The sequence below is a fragment of the Larimichthys crocea genome, chromosome XII (genome assembly GCF_000972845.2).
Source record: "Larimichthys crocea isolate SSNF chromosome XII, L_crocea_2.0, whole genome shotgun sequence".
Classification (NCBI taxonomy): Eukaryota; Metazoa; Chordata; class Actinopteri; family Sciaenidae; genus Larimichthys; species Larimichthys crocea.
This window is the reverse complement of record NC_040022.1, coordinates 31,324,038-31,344,383: the sequence shown is the minus strand read 5'-3', so window position 1 is coordinate 31,344,383 and position 20,346 is coordinate 31,324,038. Positions and strand designations below refer to the sequence as shown.

The 20,346-nt window shown below is 44.7% G+C and overlaps 3 protein-coding genes across 8 annotated transcripts; 2 read left to right on the top strand and 1 right to left on the bottom strand.

The window, feature by feature from the left end:
- Positions 1–72: 72 nt before the first annotated feature.
- On the top strand, positions 73–2,807 carry LOC109136689 (uncharacterized). Of its 5 annotated transcripts, none has more exons than XM_010736465.3 (6): positions 73–138; positions 823–1,051; positions 1,129–1,302; positions 1,654–1,846; positions 2,315–2,347; positions 2,603–2,807. In XM_010736465.3, the coding sequence occupies exons 2-6, from the start codon at positions 914–916 to the stop codon at positions 2,713–2,715; spliced, it is 651 nt and encodes a 216-aa protein (XP_010734767.3). In that variant the 5' UTR covers positions 73–138; positions 823–913; the 3' UTR covers positions 2,716–2,807. The 5 variants fall into 5 exon arrangements, with proteins under 5 accessions (XP_010734767.3, XP_019131985.2, XP_027140822.1 ...); XM_019276440.2 differs by having other exon boundaries at positions 110–138; positions 820–1,051; XM_027285021.1 differs by lacking the exon at positions 73–138 and adding an exon at positions 673–718 and having other exon boundaries at positions 820–1,051.
- Positions 2,808–3,358: 551 nt separating this feature from the next.
- On the bottom strand, positions 3,359–9,364 carry arl6ip1 (ARL6 interacting reticulophagy regulator 1). The gene is made up of 6 exons (XM_019276454.2): positions 9,161–9,364; positions 8,258–8,391; positions 7,564–7,683; positions 6,094–6,211; positions 5,548–5,632; positions 3,359–4,286 (listed from the first exon to the last, which is right to left on the bottom strand). Exons 1-6 carry the CDS (start codon positions 9,194–9,196, stop codon positions 4,168–4,170), a joined length of 612 nt encoding a protein of 203 aa, XP_019131999.1. The 5' UTR covers positions 9,197–9,364; the 3' UTR covers positions 3,359–4,167.
- A 1,160-nt stretch (positions 9,365–10,524) lies between these two features.
- On the top strand, positions 10,525–19,667 carry srrm2 (serine/arginine repetitive matrix 2). 2 transcript variants are annotated; one of them, XM_019276447.2, is made up of 14 exons: positions 10,525–10,755; positions 11,551–11,802; positions 12,001–12,096; positions 12,604–12,789; positions 13,167–13,250; positions 13,333–13,398; positions 13,482–13,517; positions 13,745–13,867; positions 14,474–14,612; positions 14,719–16,847; positions 17,034–17,702; positions 17,809–17,883; positions 18,348–18,455; positions 19,152–19,667. In XM_019276447.2, the coding sequence occupies exons 2-14, from the start codon at positions 11,555–11,557 to the stop codon at positions 19,204–19,206; spliced, it is 4,014 nt and encodes a 1,337-aa protein (XP_019131992.2). In that variant the 5' UTR covers positions 10,525–10,755; positions 11,551–11,554; the 3' UTR covers positions 19,207–19,667. The 2 variants fall into 2 exon arrangements, with proteins under 2 accessions (XP_019131992.2, XP_010734737.3); XM_010736435.3 differs by having other exon boundaries at positions 13,330–13,398.
- Positions 19,668–20,346: the final 679 nt, after the last annotated feature.

Sequence of the window (20,346 nt, the reverse complement as noted above, 5' to 3'; positions counted from 1 at the left end):
AAAGTTATTTTTTACAGCCAGATCATCAAACACTGAAACAAGCCAACTTGGATTTATTTCTAAAATGTTTGTGTTTTAAATTCAGACACTTGTTTTCTCGTCACCATGACAACAAGGTTTCCACAGAAGCAGCCTCAGGTGAGTAACAACAGGGCGGGTGATGAAGTTATCGTCACTGATTTATTTCATTTCTTCATGTGGGTTCTCTCTGTTACATATTTTCATTTAGACTTTTATATGTGGAATATGTTGTTGTATGTATGCAGCCACTGATCTGTGATTTCACTGATGAGACTGAAAACTTCAGTTAGCTTTTGTTTTGAGGAATGAGGGAGGCTAGACTGAGTTTAGCCTGCAGGTCATTAGACTCAGTCTTCACAGCCTTTTGTTAGACTGACGGTATTTTGTATAACTCCAAACACAGAGCATATATACACGTGTAATCTGTTTAACATATACCAGTGCTGCATCCTGCACAAGTGAAGAGCAGAGTGTACCGTGATGAGTCCTGTAGCCTGAGTCTAAAATATCTGTCAAAGCAGCATAATAAAGTGGGTCAAGAAAGACCAAAGTATCACAGCAGTCTGGCTGAGACAGGAATAGTCCTGTAACCAGAGAAACATGCAGACAGAGAAGACTTAAATAAGAAATCCATGTATGTGAATGTCTCAGATGGACTGTGACCAAGAAGAAACAAAGCAGAACAAACAGGAAGCAGGTAGCTTACACTGCCAGAGATGAACATCCAAAGAGTGGAGACAGACTCATGCCAACAACATGTGCAACATGTGAACTAAATCTATGCTTCTGTCTCTTAAGCAGAAACTGTGCATCCAGGTTCTGTATTTTCTGGTTCATCATCTGGAGTCCAGAAAAGAAAAGAAATCCTCTGAAGTTTTTTTGAGGTCACAACATGAACAGTCTGATGGACGGGGCCCACCGAGGCTGTCGCTGTCAAAGTAAAGTAAAGAACTCCAGGCCGAGGCATCTGCATCAGAGCACCCTACACCTGGGTGACACAGCACCCTGCTACAGCACCACACACCACCAGGTCACTGTTAATGACTGATTTAGAGTCAGGTCTCAGTGTGCAGTCTCTTCATCCTTCTGTCTCTTCTTGTTTGTCAGACTTATTCTGGAAGGTCAGCCAGCGGACGTCCTCTCATCTTCCGTCTGAGAGATCCCAGCTTCCCCTCACAGCATCACACCCGGCTGGATCTCAGTAACAACACCAGCACACCTCTGGAGGCTCCACTGCTGTCACACAGCCAAGATGTGCACAGGCCCAAAAGCATCACCACGGTAAGACTGAAAATTTCCACAGATATTACTATGACAGGTCACTACTCGATTACATTTATTAAGACAATTATTTTTTGTATTACAAGTTTTCTGAAAGTTTCTGTTGAAATATGCATATGGGACATCATTTTATGCTTTTATATTATATTAAAGGCCTTGTCAGCCCTGTATGAGTCTTTCTGTTGATATCTTTGTTCATGTAACAACACTAACAGTTTCTGGTGTTTCTTCGACTTTTAAAAATCTTTGCTTCATTCATCACAGATAGTTCATTCAGTAAATAAAAAACAAAACACCTGGCCTTGTTGTGTCTTGGTCCTTCATACTGTTCTGTACTCTATCTCCTTTCAGAGGATCAAGACAAAAGAGGAAAACTGGGCTCAGTATCGCAGTGGCCAGGCCGTCAGAGAGATCACCAACCCGCAGGATCTATCCGAGTACTGGACCAGTTACAAAACGGCACATTCACTCCCAGTAACTGAAGATTCACCACAACTGGCTGGTGGCAAACCGACACAGTGGCACCAACACAACATACTGACAGGTAGAGTGAACAACACTGCACAGCTTTGAGTTGGTTTGGTGTCAGCTGTGGCTACAGTCAAAGCCGATGACTGATCGGAGTTGGGACAGTTGTTCTGGTTACATGACACCCAGGTTGATCAGTGAGGTCACAGTTACACCTGACCTCACTGTGGATGGGTTATATTTCCCCTAAATTATTCAGGTGTGTAATGTGTACATACATAGTACATTTTACATGGTACAAATGTGTGTGACAAATACTATGGTCCTGTTTTTGGGTGAGATGAAGGTGTAAGAGTAGTCATGTCACCGTTTATAACACAGGACATTAATCCTCTGATGGATGGGCCGCCTTATGAAAATATGGAGCATAAAATCAGAGTAAACTAATTTCTCCAGGCACCTCTCTATACATTCTAACAAACAGCTGCTCTGTGCGTTGATTTAAATATTCAAACACTGCTGTCACTGATTGTTTTATTTACAGGAAGTCCTTGTATGGTATTGGAGGTGCTGACAGGTGAGCTGCGTGTACTTCATGAGTGTTCACTGCCATCCTGTGGCCACAGTGAAGAAGTGAAACACTCAACTTTACATTTGTGACCAGTGCAGAATATCAGGATCATTTTTTATATGTACAGAATGTTTTACAGATCACTTATTCCTGTTGTCACATGGTGTAGGGCCTTTTGGTCTTCTGGGATTGAATATATTAGAATATAATATTATAAATGGTCAAATGTTTCCCTGCATATCATCATATCCACGCCTGCAGGTGAACAGAGGCAGATGGCAGGTCCAGGGAAGCCCAGCAGACGGTCCAGAGATAAGCTGCTGTGGGCGACGAGATGCAGAGAGACAGACTGCTCTGCACTCAGACTCTACTGACACACATTACTCCACACTGACAGACAGGAAATACCACACAACACCTCAATATTAATGAAATATATGAACATCTACGACTCCTGTCTGGTTAATTTTTTTAGCTTAAAGGACGAATTCATAGTAGTTCACAGAGTGGCTCATCAGAAAAAATCCTTGGTTGTGGTATGTGCATCAGACTTGCAGATTACAGTAAATGTTTAATGTGATATGTCATCAATCATCTAACTAAGAACTTAAGCAGAAGAAAAACCGTCTTAGTCATGTAAGATATGCAGCGGAGAATATCAGAAAAGAGCGATCTGTCTGAGGGAGAGCAGCACTGCAGTCTTATGTCATCATTTATGGAGTTACATGACCAGATATACTAGTAGTATGTTATATTTGGAGTTTTGATATTTTAAGAACTTTTTATTCAATTCAAAGTTACAGACAATAGGTTTATTTTGACAAATTAAGTGTTTAACTCATTATTCTAAAAGTTTTCTAATGTGGGATGAGGTTGTTTATTATTTCAACAGCAGTCATCGAATTCAAACCAAGAAACTAACAGGCCAGTCAAATTCATTTAAATGAAACTTTATTCATTTTTGTAAAGATCTCCAATGAAGACAAATAATGAAATAACTTGAAAGACAGTGATCGGACCAGAAACTTTGAGACTGAGGAGGAAAGAACACATAAATAACAAGAACAGAGAAAGATGAGTGACAGGGACAGAGTGAGGGATATGTCTATTTACACAGAGACAGCCCACACCAGTAACACATTGTGGGGTTTAGGAGAGCTAACAGAGTCCAGCTAGCAGCAGTACAGCAGTAAGCTTGTATCTAGACACAGGTTCACTCCTGACAAGCTCCGCTTTAAATCCAGTTTTGTTTTCAGCACTATTTTTAAATACAACCAAAGCAGAATAAGCAAAAATGTAAAGGTAGATATAAGAACAGGTCATGTAGATGGCGAGACAAAAAGAATCCATATGTGGAATCTGAGAGGTTAAAATGATTCAGCGATGCTACAGAAACTGCTCAGTAGTCACTTTGAAAGGGAATGGCTTAAAAGCATTACTGACACCTTAAAATGAAGCACACTTAAACTAGTAAACAGAAGGAAGTTCAACTTTGTGTCTGTGATAAGGGAGCGTGTGTGTGTCGTGTCTGTACTGTGCATGAACATGTGACCTTATCAGATAAACCTGCGGGTGCTGCATGCATGACAGATAAATTCAAAAGAAAAAAAAGGATGATGAGGGTGAATTGTCAAAGGGTGGGAGGGAGAAATGAAACTTATTCAATGTGAAAATAAAACACCGTGCGTCTTCCTCTGTGGCAGAGACAGGAAGCAGGAGGCTCTTTAAACTTTCTGCTCTCCTCTCTCTTTTCTTCAAACAACTTCCTTCCACCTTCCATTTTGTGACGTTGTTCAGCTTTCAGGGGTTTCTCTCCACACTTCCATCTACTCGTTCTTCTTCTCCTTCTGTTTGAGCAGTTTGTTGATCTCCCTCTTGGCCATGGATGCGTACTTGGTGATGACACCGTGCTGGTTCAGGCCAGGCAGCAGCAGCAGGAAGCTCACTGCAGAACAAGCAAAAACAGCTTAGGCCTGCCACCAGTTAAGACTTCAACCATGTGCTTCTTGATCATATTCAGTGCAGTCAGATCATACATGGAAATTCCACAGAGAGATTTCATACACTTAATTTAGTGTGAGTTTATCAACTTAACTTTAAAATTCCTCATTGTGAACTCAGCTGTCTTTATGTATTCTACACTGGGATTATTATTTTTGGTAGTTACAGAAACGTTGGGATGTTTCAAATTGAAGAGAAACTTGTTCTTTTTAAACACAGGAAGCTCAGCGCGCACACACTGAGCTTCCTTCATAACTTATGAAAACTCTGCTGCTAGGCAAAAAAACAAACAAAATTAACTCCCTGGGGATGTTTTGCACATGCAAACACGAGATTGATAGAAATGAACTGAGCAATGAAGTGGTTCACTCATCTTAGGATCAGCTGATTAATTTCAGCAGGTTTGAACGGACTGTTGAGATTGTGAAGTCGTACAAACGTGAAAGCAGATGGTGAACAGAGCGGGTCTAAAGAGCAACTTGATCTGAGATTAGAATGAGGATGACGGTTGTTTGGTGTCCTCTGAAGTAATTTCTACTCTGTGGTTCCAAACATAAATACTCGACATGTCTCAGCTTATGTAAGAGCTGATTGGCTCCCACACAGCCAGCAGACCTGCTGATTTACCAACTGTCACTTAGCCTGAAGGCAGCTGTGCAGCTGTGAGGCGGACAGGTTTGTCCTCATTTTAACGATCCACAGCAGAGCTGAGCTCCTGTCATTTCCCTCCTTTAGTCTCAACTTGCAGTGACGGGATAAACAGCCTACCACATGTGTGTCATTAACAATGCAGAAAATAACTGTGCCAGTGTAATACTGTTACCATCTGCTGCCTCAGGGATGCAGGTATTGATCTACAATAACATTACTGCTGCACTTCTGAGTCACAGTGCCAGGAAACCTTGCAATGATGGGCGGTGGGAGGAGTCTCCACAGCAGCAGTACTGCAGTTTTAACTCCAGAGTTGCAACACTGATGCATAAGAGTGGCCTCTGAAGGCATCACACACAGGCAACATTTCCAACTGCTGACCAAGACAACAACTATCACTTCCTGTTTCTGCCAGGTCACCACAGCAGTCAAATGTAGGGGGGGGGGGCATGCACATCCAGTGACAGTCGCTGTCGTTCTAATAGAAAATCAGACATTTATTCAGTCTACAGTCGTTCAAACAGTTTGATTAGTGTATGTTGTAATATACTCACCGATCAGGTAGGTCAGGAACAAGTTGTGCACCTGCTGTCCGATCCAGGCCACCGCCAGCAAGCTGCTGATCACTGAGGCAAAGTACTGTGAAAAGCAGGGAGGTCACGTTACAGTCAACCTACAGAGGTTCAGATACTCCAACACACACCCTGTGCACCTTGACTGCACACACAGCAACATGTCAGTAATACTTTGGATGTAGTGCAACATAACTCCATTTATTCTTACTAGCAGAGCATGCGCTGACATTCTGAAGGAACCAGAAAAGCAGTCACTGAATTAAGGAATGTGGCCTTAAGTGTTAAAGCATACTGTGAAAAACCCGGTTATCACTGCCTGTAACCCAGTTTGAGGTCTGCTAAGTGGAGCAGCAAAGCCAACTCAGCCGAGAATATTTTTATCTGGAGCACAGAGAAAGCTCTCCATTGTAATAAACAGATAGGAAGGCTCCTTTCACTGCAGCACTGCAGGCGGCTTTACAGTCCAAGTCTACAGTATGTAAAAAACAACTTTTGGTGAGATTCAGTTACTTTGTGATCATTTACCATTTTGGGCTTCTCCTCCTTGAGGGCACAGAGACGCTTCCACCACCCAACAACCCGACGCTGGGTCTTCACCAGGTTACCGCAGATCTCGTGGAAACGTTGCTGCTGCTCAGTGGTCCTGTGGACAAGGAGGACAGACAAGACATGGGTGTGATTAAAAACAAACTGTATCCTGGCAGAAGAGTTTTGTTCAGTTAAAGAGTGTTACAATATTCAACAACAATCTTAATCTGGTCATCAAGAGGAAACCGATCAGATCAGTGTGGTTTAACTTCCTTCTTTCATGATGATACAGAGCTCATGTTGCAATACCTTCTTTAACATGATCAAATAAAAGAAATCCCAGGTTTCAGATTGTTCCGTCATCTCTATTAAAGCTAAAATCATTAGTTGATTAATTGATTGGAGAATGGGCAGAAGATTGATTAGCAGCCATTTGGTTCAGATTTCTCTCTGGAGTTTTTAAATTGAATATTTTATAGTAAGATGATTATTTTTGGGTTCTAGCCTGTTACTGGACAAAACCGGCTATGTCTGCCCCGGCTCTGGGAAACTGACGGACTTTCCACCATTTCACTGGAGACGAGGACCTGAATGAACCAGCAGTCGGGTATGAAAGGACAGAAAAGATCCCGTGTTTGCTACAGAAAGGACTGACTGCAGGAGGAAAGGAGGGCAGCTGAGAGAAGTGGCCTTCATTTTCTGCTTAGCCATCGTTCCGTATTTCTGTCCTTGTTGTCGGGGAGCCAAACAGGGACCATGAACAGACTTTAATAGCTCTGTTTAACCCACCTTCAGAGACACTCCTATCTGGCTGACTCACAGCAGAGTCTTGAACAGATTGTACTGATCAATAGCTACACTTTCCTGGTCTATATCTCAAAGTACAAAAGTGTCTTTTAAACCCAGTGAATGAGTCAGTACACAGCCTCATCTAAACCTTGACAGAATGTTGGTGTTTTTACTCCACCCAGACACCACTGCATGTGAAGTGTAGCACGTTAAAAACACTGAAAACGCTTCACTTCAATTATTCATTCATCTAAAAACAGCCTCCCTGCACTGACCGAGCACGTCTGCTGTTCACTGTGGAATGTGCAGCAGAGCAAAAGGGTGCAGGTCATGCTCTGCTGATGCAGGCTTATATACCGAGAGGCTGAAGGGGTCTGATGGGGGACAGACATCCAACACACTGTGCCAACTGCAGGCTGTTACTCTATCCTGTCCCGGGTGTCTGATTCTCACCATCAAATACACACAGTTGAGTCAAAGGGCTGTTAGGTAACCTCTGTGTAATGTCAAAGCTCCATGAAGTGGTTGGACAAGCTATAGGACAGGTTTCAGGTCACAACATTCAGACTCATGTTAGGAAGAAGAAGTCTGCCATGAAGAAAGACTTCCTTGACTTAAAGGAAACCTCTTTCATTTTTTTCCCTCTCCACCAACATGACTTCCTCCCCAGGCTCTCACCATTTATTGGAGCCGAAGACTCTGGGAGCGAGCGTGGGCACCAGGTAATCTGCCAGGCAGAGCAGCATGACTGAGCAGGAGAGCCCAGTCAGCACTGATGGATCCAAGTAGTAAATCAGCCTAAAGAAAGACACAGCAGTCAGTCGTGGTTAGGAACCAGTTTCACATAATGTGCTCACAATGGAATGAATAAAACATTTTGTATCATCCATGCATTAATTAAGTCTGTTGTTATCTTGTGGTTTGAAAATGGCTCCTTGTTGTGACTGAGAGATCTGTGATGTTGAAGAGTCTCTGAAGAGGACACAGGCCTGAGACTAACTGTAATCCAGAGATTAAGACATTCAATCATTTTACACTCCTCTTTGGGGAAATATGTAAAAATTCAATAACTCAGAAAATAATCTGTTAGTGTTCCAGTTATTTGCTTGTAATGCTGTTCAAGAATTACTCGACAAACAAAACTGAAGATTACAATTTAAGCTCGCTTTACAAACTCTGTGTATAATCTAAATTCCTGTCTTCTGTGTTTGAGTTTTTCCATCCACCTGTGATCTGAACACATGTAGAGTGTCTTATTTAATGAAAATTCTTCTCATCCTTTGTTACAGATAAGTTTCACTGCTGAGAGGAAGGAAGTGTGTGCCCAGCAATGCCTGAGCCTGTGACGCAGCACACGGTGAAACTGACTCACATGAAGAGCACGGTGGTGGCGCCCATCAGGGCACCGGGGAACCACGGCTTCTCCCAGCGGACCACGCGATCCCCGGCCAGGATCACTTCACCCCATCCCTGCAGCTGCTCCTCCAGCTGGGCCGTTTCCTGAGCCTGAACACAAAGTTAGACACGTTACCAAACTGAAACACATCGTGGGTTACTCTGTGTGTCTATCAACAACATGTCAGTGACATCAGGACGACCTGGGAGTCAAACACAGGATGTGAAGTTATTCTATTGGTATAAACAGTCCAGATCATGCTGGGCACATGGATTCAAGTTAAACCTTTAAAAAATGTTTCTGTCTGACAGCAGTGTTCAGTGTTCTCCAGTGTTCTTCAGTGTTCTTCAGTGTTCTTCAGTGTTCTCCAGGTCTTTAAGTTACAGTGTGTAACGGTGTTGGTCTTTAAGTTACAGTGTGTAACGGTGTTGGTCTTTAAGTTACAGTGTGTAACGGGGATGATCGTTATGACTGTGCACTTTGTGCCTCCGCGCCACAGGAAGCGGCTGACGCTAACCACACACAGCATCGTCGTGTCAAAGTGTGAGCAGGTTTCAGGCTTTCAGCTCGGACTGAAACAAGTTACAAGTTACACGTTACAAGTTACAAGTTACAGCGACGTTACAACAGAAACGTCTGAAGCTAAACGAGCTAAGGCGTATTGAGCTAGCTAGCCGTTAGCCGTTAGCTCCCTTCGCATTTACCGGGACTGAAGCTGAACCGAGCTCCGGAGTTTATCTGCGGATCAAAGTTCACGGGAACCGAACAAATGTACCGAGAGGCCCGAGCTCAGCTGCACGGCCGAGGGTAGAACCAGGCAGCGGTTACTGCTAACGACACACACACACACAGTTTAAACTAGCTGCTACATGCACTCACCAGCATATTCGCGCTCTTGTTGTCTCCCTCGGACATTGTCGGTTCGTCGGTTTGTCGGTGTCTCCGGTGGATTTCGAGTATTTAACGGAAACGACCCCGCAGAGCAGCACACGCCTCCTTCTGTGGCCTCGGCGTCACGGACTAACCGTCGACTTCTGACAGATGTCTTTTTTTATCTCAAAACTTGCGTCAAATCGGCCCAAAGGCATCATGGGAAATGCAGTTTTGTATCAAGTACGAGTCACGTGAGAAGGCTCACAGTGTTTAAAGACAACGACAGAAAACAGAAAACAGAAAACAGAGGCGCCGCCAGGAACTTTGGACCCCATGACAACAAAATCAAACTGGGCCCCTCTGCTCAGCTGTTGTCCCCACATCTCTAGGACCGAACTATCCCATCAGAAGCTTTACAGAACTCTAATCAAAGGCCTGCAGCTGTTTGAGTCTTGTAATTCAATATTAGTACTAGCACAATATTTACTGCTGGTGATTTGTACATGCATACAGTCTGCATACAGTCTGCATACAGCCTGTTTCACTGTTTGATGAAGATTAAAAATGTGCTAAAGTTCATTTTTATTTAACTTTTACTGCCCAGAACACGCAAAGACAAAGAGATAATTCATTTCATTATTAGATTTGAAATATATAAACTCAATGATGATGGTTTAATCATTTTATATTGGTATTTTCCCTTTTTTTGGAATTGTCCTAACTTTTCCCCCTTTACGGTGCCACTGGTGACAAGTACAGTATTAAAAACGAGGACGTGTCATATAAGATGCTACACACGTGTAATTTGTTCTGTGACAGCTTGAAATCATTTCTTGTTACAGGTTTGTAGAACGTCTTTTTCATGCGTGCTTTTACTTTTACTCTTTCTTTTTATTTATTTATTATTTATTTAATGGGACCATGTACAGTATTAAACATAAACATAAACATAAATGATTCCATGTGATGCACCAGAGTTATCTTACAGCTACTTTTAACCCGCAGTCCCTTCAGCAGACACAATTAAAACAAATTACAGCACAATAACAAACAGCACAAAGCAAAAAACCCACAGGACACATGATACACAATACAAAGTGACACACAGCAGCACATGACAAACACCCACAGTGTCACAGTGTCCTTTAGCAGACTTCGTGTGGTTTAAATGTACTGATGAGCTGCAGCTCTTCATATCGTCGCAGGATGTTTTGGAGTGATTGAGAAAATGTGTGACACTTAACATGAACTGGACTAGTCTCATCATCAAATGTAAACAGCGCACATAAACATAACTGACGCATAAATGTCGCTTTAATCCTGATAGAGATATTTGTACAATCTTACCCACTGCACCTGAACGCCTCACGGCGTAGACGTACGTGCCGTGCGTCTGACGTCACTGGACGTTCATCTCGTTCTCCTTTGGTTGGAGAGCGGATGAGTTAGCGCGCAGCTAACTAGCCACATTTGTTCACTCCTCGCGGTTTTAAAGTACCTGCGGTGATAGCCAGGTGTGTTTCTGCGCCGGACCCCACAGGACGTGACCTACCGCCGGATTCCTTCAGAGACTTTAGTCTCCGCTCCTGGAGAAAACGCTGGTACGTTACAGCTCCGTTAGCTCGCCAGCTAGCTGGGGAATTGTTGTGTGCGCACACAGAGCGTCCGGGCCTCCAGGAGAAACAGCTTCAATCCACGTTATTCTTTATTCACAGCCGCAGGTAGAGCTGCTGTCTCCGCCCTGAGAGCCCTCTGCACCCAGTCCTCGTGTGTCCTTCATGTTTTTGGACAGTTTGTCTTCGCCTCATCACAAACGTTCACGCGGAGCAACAGGCCCGGTTTGCGCACGTGCTAAAGCGCGACAAAGAATTGATTGATGATGAAAACATTGATGATGAAAACATTGATGATGAAAACATTGATGATCAAAGTCTGACCTGACGCACACTCCGTGTCCACGCGGGGTTTCTGAGTGCGGGGCCTGCGGGACACAACACAATGTTTGTGTCGATGTTTCTGTGGCTTCATCAAACTGTTGGTTTCACTTCAGGCCGAGGCACTGTTCGTTTATTTAATCCACCTGAAGAAGTGTTCACACATGTTTAACCAAAGGACAAACTGCAGAAGTCTGTCCCTTTTCAAATAAGTTGGAATAAATGATTTAATGTCAGATATATTTGGTTTTAGTCTTGATTTCTTTTCTCTGTATTTTGGAGATACGCCGGTGTGAAGTTTTGTTTTGTGGCTGCAAAAGTAAGAAAAAGTAGCAAAGTGTTTAAATGCAGTGACTCCTCAGTCAGGCTTCATGTAAAAGATGACTCCTTACATTGATCACACACATTGTTTCTGTTGTCGGTCCACTCACTCACTGTATCTGTGTCTGTATTTATTTGCAGAGCCATGTACAATGGGATTGGCCTGACGACTCCGCGGGGCAGCGGCACCAACGGCTATGTGCAGCGCAACTTGTCGAGCCTGCGGGTCAAACGGCCACGAGATGAGCGCGGCGGCGAACGAGATGAGAAGGACCGGGAGAGGCTGGAGAGTCAGCTCAACAGGCAGCCCAATGCCGACATCCTGGAGCACCAACGGAAGAGGCAGCTGGAGGTGAAGTGTGCCGAGCTGCAGGACATGATGGAGGAGCAAGGGTAAGACATAATAAACCTTTTGTTTAGATCAGATGATTATCACAGGGAAGTTCATTACTTAAATGTTGGACAAGCACCGATCATATGTAAAAGCTGTAGTCTGCTGTATAAAAAGGATCATGCACAGTAGACGATGTGACTAAAGACAAATAAGAATTGATTGTTGCATTAAATAGTCTTCTCTGTTTGGACGGTCAGGTATTCAGCTGAGGAGATCGAGGAGAAGGTGAACAGTTTCCGTATGATGCTACAGGAAAAGCAGGAGCCAGCTCCCACCGCCGGTGAAAGACCAACGTGAGTACAACACAGAGACAACAAGTCCCCAGATTTCTGTAAAAACAGGACAGTAATCCTTCATTAGTCGTCATCGGTGCAAACAAATACTAATGTAATGATGTAAACACTGAGACATTTTAATATTAAAATGTCAAATGCATATGCTATTAGAAATAAAACCACAAATATTACCATTTTATTATGCATTGATCAAGGTCATTGGTGATCATGTGATCAAATCCTGTATCTTCTCCTCTGAATACCAGAGTCATTACTTTGGTGTGACTCTGCAGTGAGAGGCTGATGATTCATCTACCTCTATTTGGTTTCGTCTTGCTAATTGACACGTTGATGTCATGACAACAAATTGTTCCGGGTAAAGGTTAGTGTATCTGTATAAAACACAGCTGATACCACGACACTGGAAGACTCAAGACTGTAACATCCCGATGAAGTACCCAGTGCTCATTGGTTCATACTGCACAGTGTCATTAATACAAAGCTGACTGGTTTGTTTTCTCTCAGGGTGACAGAGACTCATGCTCTGGCTGCAGCCAACCAGCAGAAGAATGACCGTCTTCGTGCTGCTTTTGGCATCGCCAGCGACTACGTGGATGGATCATCCTTTCACGCTGACCGCAAGGAGAAAGAGAAGGAGAAGAGAGAACAGGAACGGCTGGAAAGGGAGAAACTGCAGCAGCAGAAATATGCGTGAGTAGGACGGCACAAAGCATAACACACACCAACAGTGGTGGAGTACATATCAACTCTGTTTCAGAATAAAATATAGCTAGAATCTGACAACCGAGTGAAACGTCTCCGATCGAAGATGCAGTCAAACTCTATATTTTAGCGTCCCTCTCCTGTGATTCCTGGGAAAGTTTGTCAGTGTGGTGTTGTCAGTTTAACGTTTCGGGGTTGACAGAGACATTCAGTCGAGCACTTCCCTACATGTGACTGTCAACAGCCAGATGTGAAAAGCCAAACATGGTCTGAAGTTGCTTTAGAAAACATTGATATGTATGTATACTCATCACTTAGCGTTATTTCTGCTCATGACTCAAACTCTGTTACTTTCACTCGCTCAGGTTGGTGGAAGATTCAGACAATTCAGATTCTCTGCCCAAGAAGCGCAGCCGGAAGAAGAAAAAGAAAAACAAGAACAGAGACAGGTGAGTAAATGAACATTAGAGCAGAAAATGACCTGACAGTGAAGGAAAAGTCTGAGAATTTGTTTGCTCCTTTGGTCAGCAGCTCAGAGAGTCCTTCCCCATCTCCTCGACGAGAGAAGAAGAAATCCAAAAAGAAGAAGAAGAAGCGGTATTTCATCCCCGGGTTCTTATCTTATGTTTCATGTTATTATTTCACATTGACAGTGATAATTGACTGAAAATCTGTTTCAGGGAGGCATCAGAAGACGAGGAGGAAGAAGAAGATAGGTGGGTGTTTTTAAATTTATCGTATCGGTCCGGCCTCATAAGCAATCAGCAGAACAGTGTTCTGTGTTCTGGTCCTGGCACAGTTCATTCTGTAAAGTGTAAACTTTTGAAGAGATTTTGTTCTTTGTCTGACATCTGTAGCTTCAACTATTTTCTCGATAATGTTTTTATTGTGTATTATTGGGGCGCGCACACTCATTTGTAAATTTCTGTCCTCCCTCATTAAGTCAAAGTTCCTCAGACGAGAAGCAGAAGGTGTCAAAGAGGAAAAGGAAGAAGAGTGACAGTTCAAGTCCTCCAAAAGCAAAGGCAGCGCGACACAGGAGTGTGTCCTCCAGCTCTGCTCACAGGTATGAGATGGTGATGATATCATGATAATAAAAGTAAAGCTACATCAGATGTGTTACAGTGTAAACAACATAAATCACAGAGAATCTTTTCACTTACGATTTTGTTTTTTTGAAATGCAGCCTCGACTTGAACATCATCAGAATGCTTCATGTAACTTTTGCTTCACCGCCTCGCCTTGTTGTGACAGATGTACATGTAGTTAAAGTAGTCTGATAAAATCTGTTTCTGTGAAACGTGACAGTCTGGCCACTTCTGACTGATTGGCTGGTACTTGTTGCCTTTGCTGGGTTGGTTTGGTTTAAGCACGAGGAGTGATATTGGGATGCAGCAGGGTCCTTTCTCTGGGCTAATAACATGAAACTGGAACGGTGTATTGGATATCTAAGTTGCTTATTTGCAGAAACCCGATCCAGCATTTTCGACTGTACTGAGAAATTTCATCAGAACAATCCTGCATCACACACAGTCTATTGTTAGCAAAGTGGCTACCAAACTCCAGCTGTGAAAGCAGCCTGTCTTCATGCCTGGCCATTTGGAACAGTTATAAAATCCATCTTGTAGACAGAGATGTCTCACGTGTATTTATATTTTTATGATATCATCAGCCCGTCTCCAGTTCCAGTGAGATCACGCCCACAGGAACAAGGTGCAAGAAAAGCTGATGAAGGCAGAAAGGGGAGATCCCCAGACAGGAGGAGACGGGGCTACGAGCAGAACAGCCCACATCATCAGGGAGGCGAAGGGGTGAGGCTGGAACTTTCTTTTCTTTTGCTCATAACGTCCTGAATCAAATTCAAACAGATTAATTTCAGCATATGTAAAATGACAGAGTCTTTCCTCTGTCATTCAGAAGAGGCCCAATCTTGAGAGAGAAAAAGAGCGACAGAGTGAGACGGAGAAGACTTCCGCCAAGAGGAGACATGACTCTTCATCACCTTCTCCACCACCACCGATGGAAAAAAGCAGAGAGAGGGAGAAAGGGAGGAGATCCAGAAGCAAACAGAAGGAGAGTGAGAAAGGGAGGCGCTCCAGAAGCAGAGAAATGGAGAAAAGGAGGCGTTCGAGGAGCATAGAAAATGAGAAAGAGAGAGGTCGGCGTTCAAGAAGCAAAGAAAGGGAGAGAGGAAGGAGCTCCAGGAGCAGAGAGGTGGAGAAATCAAAGCGATCAAGAAGTAGAGACAACGAGAGGGGGAGGCGCTCCAGAAGCAGAGAGGTGGAAAAATCAAGGCACTCAAGGAGCAGAGAAAATGAGAGGGAGAGAGGGAGGCGCTCCAGAAGCAGAGAGGTGGAGAAAGGAAGGCGATCAAGGAGCAGAGACGTGGAGAAAAGGAGGCCTTCAAAGACCAGAGAGGTGGAGAAGGGGAGACGTTCACGCAGCAGAGAAAAGAAGGACAAAGGAAAGGAGACTGCTCCTCAGAAGACCAGACATGACTCCTCCTCATCCTCTTCTCCTTCTCCTTCTCCTCCACCACCTAAACAGGAGGCCAGGAGCAGAGACACTGAACGGGAAAAAGACAGGAATAAATGGGACAAGAAGACGAGACATGACTCCTCATCCCCCTCACCTCCCCCTGAGAAGGAGAGGGCAAGAAGGGAGAGGAGTGGGGAGAGGGAGCGCAGGACTGAGAAAGATCTGCACTCAAGGGTGCCAAATGACAGGAGAGACACTGGAAAGAGACAGGAGAGAGAGGCGTCTCCATGCCAACAGAAAAATGACAGGAGAAGGGATGGACATCCGTCCTCCACTTCCCTGTCCCCCGCCTCTCGTTCACCTGTCACCAATGGGCGTCAGAGAGAGAGGGAGGAGGAGAGGAGGAGAGAAAAGGACAGCGAGGGTAGAAAGGAGAGGGACAGGCACCCGAACAAGCAGAGGGAACAGGACAGAGAGCGGGGTCAAGAAGGAGGCAGGAAGAGAGAAGAGGCTCAGCGATCATCTGCAGAAACTCTGCGAAATGAATCAAGACCTGCAGAGAGGAGCCGGAGACCAGAGCTGAACGAGAGCCAAGAGAAGACGAGCAGTGCTCCGAGAAAGGAGAAACGTGATGACAAAACCAAACAGGCTGAGAAGAAAAGAGAGAGCAGCAGCAGCAGCAGCAGCAGCAGCGGTAGCAGCAGCAGCGATAGTGACAGTGATAGCTCCTCATCCTCCTCTTCTTCTTCGTCCTCCTCTTCGTCCTCGTCCTCTGATGATGAGAGCAAGGCCAAGAAGGCTGGGTCAGTCGGAAGGGAGAAAAGTAGCCCCCCAAAAAGCGCACCGCCTGCCATTGGGGCTGCAGTTCAAAAGTATTTAGCCAATGGCAGAAAGGAAAGTGTGGCTCCTGCTCCTGAGGCCGACGGACCGAGACGAGCCCAGAAGGAGAGAGACGGTGGAGGAGACAAACATGAGAGGGAAAGACCTTCCCACAGAGCTCCCGTGGAGAATTACCCATCCCGGACAAAGGGCCAGGAGCGATACAGCCCCACACAGATGGACAGCCCTAGTCCGCCTCCTTCTCCGTCCAACAGAGCGGACACCAGCAGAGGCAGCAACAGGTACTCTCCATCTGAGGCCGAAGCAGAGAAAACGAGAGTGGAGGCCAAAGTCAGGGAAAGAGAGAGAGGGAGGGAGAGAGATGCACCCAGGAGGCCTGCGCGGTCTAGCCCCTCAGCCAGGAGGTCACGTTCTCCACCCCAGAAAACCTCCACCACCTCCCCGGCCCGTCGCACTCCACCAAGGCAGTATCAGGAACCCCCGACTCGATCGAGGAGAGCTTCTCCTCCTCCAACCTGGTCAGACCGGGAACGGGAGAGACAGAGGGACAGAGACAGGGACAGAGAGAGGGATCGGGAGAGGGAGAGAGAGAGGGAGAGGGACAGGGAGCGAGAGCGAGAGAAGGAAAGAGAACGTGAGCGTGTTGCCAGGAGGTCCAGGTCCAGAAGCCCAAGGAGGCGCAGCAGGTCCAGGTCCAGAAGTCCAAGGAGGCGAAGTCCCCCCAGCAGGTAAGATGAGAGCCTGCATGTGCTGGGTTTATGAGGAACTGATCCACAGTCAGTGGATGGTGCACGTCGATTCTTGAGTCAGTTTTTAAAAGATAAAATATAAATTTCTTGTCACATCAACATCATGATTTACTCTAATGGAGCAAACTTTAAAATCTGTTTGTCTTTTGTATTTTCGTCTTTCAGGGCTCGTCGCTCTCCTTCTCCACAGCGCCGAAGGAGGAGCAGTCGCTCCCTCTCCAGAGAAAGAGCGAGAGAAAGGGAACATGAGAGGACCAGGCAGAGGGAGGCAGAGCAGGAGAGACAAAAGGAAAAGGACCGTCTGCCACCAAAAGATGTTCCTCAACCCCGCAGGTCCTCCTCCTCCTCCTCCAGCTCCTCTTCCTCTTCGTCCTCACCTTCACCACAGCGAGAGAGGAAAGACACAAAAACACCAACAGAGACGGACAGAAGACCCGAGCGAGGAGACGAGAAGGACAGAGAGCAGAAAAGCCGTTCCTCTTCTTCACAGGGCCCTTCAAGAGACTCGTCACATGCTCCAACCTCAGGTAGAAGAGGCTCCCCGTCCAGACGCTCTGACGTGACCTCCAGGCGGTCTCCGGCTGGCAGCCAATCAGAAACCAAACAATCGTCACAAGGTCCAAGCAGGAAGCAGTCACCAGTGGCAGCCCCTCCGCCCTCCGACCAAACAGTGAGAAGTAAAAACGCTGTTAATGGGAAGGAGGCAAATGCAAACAAGAAAGCCAACAGGAGCAGCAGCTCCAGCTCCTCCTCCTCATCTTCATCCTCCTCCTCTTCATCATCTTCATCCTCCTCTTCAGACAGCTCTGACTCTGAAGCAGAGCAAGGAAAAGGGTGAGCGGAGGGAGGCTGAGCTGTGTGATGAATTAACATTAATTGCAGAATATTCAAACACAATAATAAACTTTATTGATAATCCATATTACTGTGATTTTAACAGGAAGACTGCCAAAGCTCAAAGCTCTCCTTCCTCAGCCTCTTCATCAGAGAATGAAAAGGAAACCAAGAAACCTAGGTGAGTAAACTTGGCCTCAGTCACCAGGCGTGACATCAGAACTGTTACATGAATAATTAACACAGTGAATATGCATTGGCAGGTTTGTATTACATAAATCTTTGTGTGTCTTTGCGTGAGTGCAACAGAACAGCATGTGCATCAGCTGTTCACTCTTACTTTGGACTTAATCTGGCTCTGAAGAACATGCTGTGTTGAGTCTGTGGACATGATGGACGATGATGGACTTAATCAGCATTATGTGAACTGAGTTTGTCGAGGGCTTGAATGTAACAGACCTTTGATCAGCAGATAAATGGGACAAAACATCATCAGTGTCACCTTTCATGCTTCCTGTGGCCAAAAGCCTTTTATTATGACATTAACTTTTGTTATGCTCACCACATCTCCATCTGTCGTTTGGAGATCAGACTTCTGCAGCAGCGTGGTAGATTTAAGACTTGACAGATGTATTTTCTTTTCAGCCCTGCCAGGTCTGGGAGGGTTCCTGCTGATTCACTGAGAGATTCTCGCTCACTCAGTTATTCACCTCCAAGATACATGAGAGCAGCGCCGCCCTCGCCAAATCGCAGGTCTGTAACACGCATGCCAATTAAACAGCTTTAACTAGACACCTGAGAAAATAAAGTGATGCAGTGTTAATCAGCAATTTGAAATGCTTATGTCAGGTTGACCATTTTCAGGCCACAGCCTCTATATTATAAGAGGATGCTTGTTGACTGTGACCTTTATCTCTCTCTCTTTAACTCGTTAAGTATTCTGTAGCGTATTCACCTTTGGACTAGTTCTAAGTCGGTTCTTTTGAAAATGCAGCCAGCTTTTCGACCTGACATGTCTGTGTCTGTCATCAAACGTCATAGCATTAGTCAGTCGACAGTGACGTGTCCACAGAGTGAACTTCAGGAGTGCTTCGGGTTTACCGCCTCACCACAGGAAGTCAAACTGTCTTCACGAACCTTTGTCCTTTGTAGTGTCCTAATCTCATGAGTATGACAGTTTATGAGGGCCAAGCAATATAATGCAGTTCCAGTTGTTGTCATATTTTTATTAAAAAACGAAACAAAGAATGTCTTTATTAAATCTGAATAGTCCTGTTCAGTGACTGGATCTTCTGTCCTTTGTACGTGTAACACATCCTATCCCATAGACGCTGTGCTGGTTGTAGAAATAAACTTGAAGACTTAGTTCAGCACTAAATATTCTTTCTGTCGTCATCCTGCTGAGCCTTTTTTAAATGATTCATTTTCTTCTTCCTTCCTTCCTTGCAGGAGCGACAGCAGGCAGTCTCCAAGCCGCTCATCAAGCAGCAGACGAAGGAAATGAGACAGTTTGAGACCCTTCACCACTCCGTCTGTTGTCTCTGTTCACGTCCAGCTGGTTTGAAACGGACTACAACGTAAACTTCACAGCGTGTATATGCTCGTCTGTGAATGTCAGGGGACTCGTTTTGGTTCCGAGCCACCACGCAGTTATCAGCATTGTTTTTTAAGCAGCGATGACCGGAGGCTGGCTTGTACATTTCTTTTTATGAGCTGAATAAGAAACGTACACACACACACACACACACACACACACACACACACACACAGTTAAGTAAAACGTAACTCTAACAATGTTCCTCTGTACTTGTACTGTTTGTTGCGTTCTACCTGTAGATATGAGCTGTCTGTATTTTGGTTATTATCATGTAACAGATATTCAATTTCCATTTAATGTGAGCAGAAACGTGGATAATTTCTTTGTTGAAGATGGTTAATAATAATAAAAGGCAATTGTACATTTTATTTGTGTGGTCTGTTTGTTTACTGTGATAGGTTTGGGGATGGAACCAACAAATGTCACATCTCGATCCAAAGCCTGGTGCATCTTATTCCTCTGTTGAGCCACAGGGAGGCACTGGGTGACGTGTTCACCACCATGAACAATAAACTGGAGTGAAGTTTGACTCACATACTGTCTTAATGCCAGAATTACTCACCACAGCACTAAATGTGGATTAAACCACCACTGAAATGTTCCTCCTGTGTAAGTCACGTTAGATTAAAGCTTGGTCAGTAGGAACCAATGGACTTCTAAAGTTCTAAACCCTCTCCTCTTTGGTGTGAGAGCCACAGACAGGGCAGGGTCAGCATGAACCTTTGTGGTTAGATAAAAGTTTGATTTGTACGTCCTGTCTAATCTTTGTGTCAGACTGAAACAGACTGAACACATTGAGTAATCGATGGTAACCGCCGACCGGACACTGGTTATGGCTGCTGTTGCAATGTTGAAACTGAGATGGCGACATCAGTGCTCGGTGTGTCTGTTGGTTTCATGTCAGACAGTCTCAGCTGAACTGAACCGTTTAGACCTTTTGGTTTTGGTGCAAAGGACTTAGACTTAATTAGTGTAGAATAGAATATATAGATTATTGATCCCTCAATAAGAAAAATCTTATTTCACTCAAGTTCTTACATTTACACA

What these genes read in the sequence shown, in the direction of transcription:
- LOC109136689 (XM_010736465.3), top strand. Translation starts at nt 914, where the DNA reads ATGAACAGTCTGATGGACGGGGCCCACCGAGGCTGTCGCTGTCAAAGT. An exon ending in CCAACACAACATACTGACAG is followed by an intron (nt 1,847 to 2,314) that starts GTAGAGTGAACA and finishes TTTTATTTACAG; the next exon opens with GAAGTCCTTGTATGGTATTG. An exon ending in GGTATTGGAGGTGCTGACAG is followed by an intron (nt 2,348 to 2,602) that starts GTGAGCTGCGTG and finishes CCACGCCTGCAG; the next exon opens with GTGAACAGAGGCAGATGGCA.
- arl6ip1 (XM_019276454.2), bottom strand. Translation starts at nt 9,196, where the DNA reads ATGTCCGAGGGAGACAACAAGAGCGCGAATATGCTG. An exon ending in ACAAGAGCGCGAATATGCTG is followed by an intron (nt 8,392 to 9,160) that starts GTGAGTGCATGT and finishes CTTTGTGTTCAG; the next exon opens with GCTCAGGAAACGGCCCAGCT. An exon ending in GCCACCACCGTGCTCTTCAT is followed by an intron (nt 7,684 to 8,257) that starts GTGAGTCAGTTT and finishes GTCTTTCTTTAG; the next exon opens with GCTGATTTACTACTTGGATC.
- srrm2 (XM_010736435.3), top strand. Translation starts at nt 11,555, where the DNA reads ATGTACAATGGGATTGGCCTGACGACTCCGCGGGGCAGCGGCACCAAC. An exon ending in AAAAAGAAGAAGAAGAAGCG is followed by an intron (nt 13,399 to 13,481) that starts GTATTTCATCCC and finishes AATCTGTTTCAG; the next exon opens with GGAGGCATCAGAAGACGAGG. An exon ending in AGGCGAAGTCCCCCCAGCAG is followed by an intron (nt 16,848 to 17,033) that starts GTAAGATGAGAG and finishes TTCGTCTTTCAG; the next exon opens with GGCTCGTCGCTCTCCTTCTC.